This window comes from Bombus terrestris, chromosome 4 (assembly GCF_910591885.1).
Source record: "Bombus terrestris chromosome 4, iyBomTerr1.2, whole genome shotgun sequence".
Lineage (NCBI taxonomy): Eukaryota > Metazoa > Arthropoda > Insecta > Hymenoptera > Apidae > Bombus > Bombus terrestris.
Window position 1 is genome coordinate 12,285,735 of NC_063272.1, and position 2,620 is coordinate 12,288,354.

Genomic DNA, 2,620 nt, shown 5'->3' on the forward strand with positions numbered 1-2,620 from the left:
CTTTATCCAAATTTTCCTTACTATTACGTGTAACAATTTTTAAGTATATACTTCTTTAAATGTACTAGATAGTCATCGACTATTTTCCTACAATTTAAAACCACCAGAAAGTAGAATTGTTTTTATAATTGAAAAGTATTTGAAATGAAAGTACTCGGTTCTGATTGCTGACGAAACTGGAAGGAAAAGAAAAATCTCTAATGCGCAAACGATATTATACCTGGATTAAGATTTGCACTAAAAGACAAACAACATTCTATCTCGATAAACGTAATATATTTTCTTGAAACGGTCTGTGTATTTCATTCCTCGCAGAGGTATCTATTTCATGTGTGTATAAGTATAGTACCTGTATTTTACGTGTGTAGAAGATATATGCGTATTCCTCCGTATCTGTACTTGAATTTGAGTAGGGTGACTTGGAAAGAAGGGGAAAGATATGCCGACAGAACTGGAGATCGACAGCAAGCTTTGCCGCCACAAAATTTGCCACCAACCATAAAAATCTTACCAAATACCAATATGTTTAAAACATGGAAATATTCCTCTATCCTGATTAAAAAGATATAAAAAGAAGTTCAGGTGAGTAATAATAAGAAATTTAAGTAATATGTTTATTTTTTCGACATTCTATAGCACCATACAGTTTCTACTTAGAATACCTATACCCATTTGTATATGAAATAAAATAATGCAGAAGTTATTGTTTACGAACGTTAAGGAAAAATAAAATTGTTTAATGGAGTTAGTATAGTTTAGTGCGCGCCAATGAGCACACGTAATCTTGCGGTGGATCTTGGTGCAATTCGAACGTGAATGCTGCCTTCAGACGATCCTAAGGTATTTGCAGTCTCACAGACAACCGCTTCGCTGCCACTTATGTTCTCGGCAATTACAAAATTAATGTTTCCTGTAGAAAAAGAAACATTTGCATAAAGATACTCGAACAGTCACTCAAATCTTACTCAAAGCGTATCAAATGAACATGAATTTAGTTACGCTCTATAAACTTCTCGTAACAAGAAATAATTACGTATATCAGCGATTTCGCTACAAAACCAAACTTTTGTCTTGCAAACGTTAGAACGTAAAGAATATAAGAAATCTTACCGTACGCTTGCAGCTTCAAAAGTACGACCAATACAAGCTGCTCATGTTGATTCGAGTATTGGAATATTGAATTATAAATTCTTTCACCTGAAATATGTTGACCCGTGCTAAGAGTTCCCACGTTTGTTTGAATATTACGTTGGTCAGGATATGAATCCTATTCAGAAACAAAAGAAGTAAAGTGAAACTTCGTGTGAGGAAACATGCATATATATCATTTCTCTCGAATGAAGCGATAAACAGTTTCTGTTTCTTAGGAAAGGTCAAAATGGAAATGTATTTCTTTATTTCGATATTGGCGATTCTTGATTTAATTATATATTAGAACTGCTGAATCGTATAAAATGCTTAACATTGTAAAGTAATCCATAGTCGTAATTCTTCGTTATTCTGCCTTGTTAACGATTAAACTACGGATGTTTATGCAAATTAATATTTTTACGTGTAGCAGCATATGAATCAATGGAAGATTCGAATCGGGAGGGATTCATATTGTTATGCCTTGGAGTGCCAACGTTGTTTTAGTTTGCTATGTTCAAAGGTAAACAAACTCCGGACAAAACGTTATCACCGTTATTTGTAATTGTCAACCGGAGTTACATTCGAACTTTTTGTAATACCACCGGTTGATACAAATAGACGAACGTGCTCTCTAAGACGATCATTATAGCGAGTTATACAGTCGAATAGCGAGCGTAGAGTTCAACAGTATCACTGAGCGAGCGACCATTACGACCGGCATACATTACGTCTGTACTTGTATTTAAAGTGATTTTAATATACACCGACTATTACAATTTTATCATTCATCTCTTTAATAAACCAACACGTATAATAATACACCTCATTACGAATGTAGCTAAAGCAAATAGTATGCTGGAGCTTGTTGTTGCAAATAGACGCAAGTTCAGGTTGAATTTAACTGAGAATTTGCCAAGTATCGCAAGAAGTAAAGAATTAACAGCAGAGAAACCTTCTTCAATCGTAACTCGTAAAATACATATAACAAAAATATCAACATACCTGGTGTCCAAATACTTATAGGCAACCTTATTTTCATTGAAACTACATCTTTTCGCATTGAGAGGAAAAATTTCATATTTACTCACCGGACTCGGTTGTATGAGATCTTCGTCAGTGAATTTCAGAATAACGGTTTCGCGTGGATAATCAATAAGTGCAAAAGTAGCCTGCACTGCGTGGGCTAGGATGAAGACAGTAGCTATCGAACGAAACATTTTGCATTGTTTTCAGTGTATCTGTAACTATGGCATTGCGGAAATATTATGTCCCTTTTATACCCCGGATTGGAAGTTTATCAAGGTACACGTAGCTTATCTAAATGCTTTTCATTATCTTACTGCGATTTACGGATACGATGCTCTTCTTTATAAAAAGGGGAAGTTTCTCATGTTATTACCTTCTAATTATTTACATGAGGCCAGATTAGCGAATGCGGTAGGATAATAACACGATTGGCAATTTGCAAATCTTTAATTAAACACGTCCC

General features: G+C 34.7%; 1 protein-coding gene across 1 annotated transcript; it reads right to left on the reverse strand.

Annotated features, from left to right (window-relative positions):
* Positions 1-600: 600 nt before the first annotated feature.
* Positions 601-2,373, reverse strand: LOC100643115. The gene is made up of 3 exons (XM_003394962.4): positions 2,220-2,373; positions 1,111-1,267; positions 601-910 (listed from the first exon to the last, which is right to left on the reverse strand). The coding sequence occupies exons 1-3, from the start codon at positions 2,346-2,348 to the stop codon at positions 756-758; spliced, it is 441 nt and encodes a 146-aa protein (XP_003395010.1). The 5' UTR covers positions 2,349-2,373; the 3' UTR covers positions 601-755.
* Positions 2,374-2,620: the final 247 nt, after the last annotated feature.

Bases quoted from the DNA above. Each gene is read 5' to 3' on its own strand.
- LOC100643115 (XM_003394962.4), bottom strand. From the start codon at position 2,348: ATGTTTCGTTCGATAGCTACTGTCTTCATCCTAGCCCACGCAGTGCAG. The intron at 1,268-2,219 runs GTGAGTAAATAT...GTTTCTGAATAG, and splicing joins ATCTCATACAACCGAGTCCG to GATTCATATCCTGACCAACG. The intron at 911-1,110 runs GTAAGATTTCTT...CTTTTTCTACAG, and splicing joins TTTGAAGCTGCAAGCGTACG to GAAACATTAATTTTGTAATT.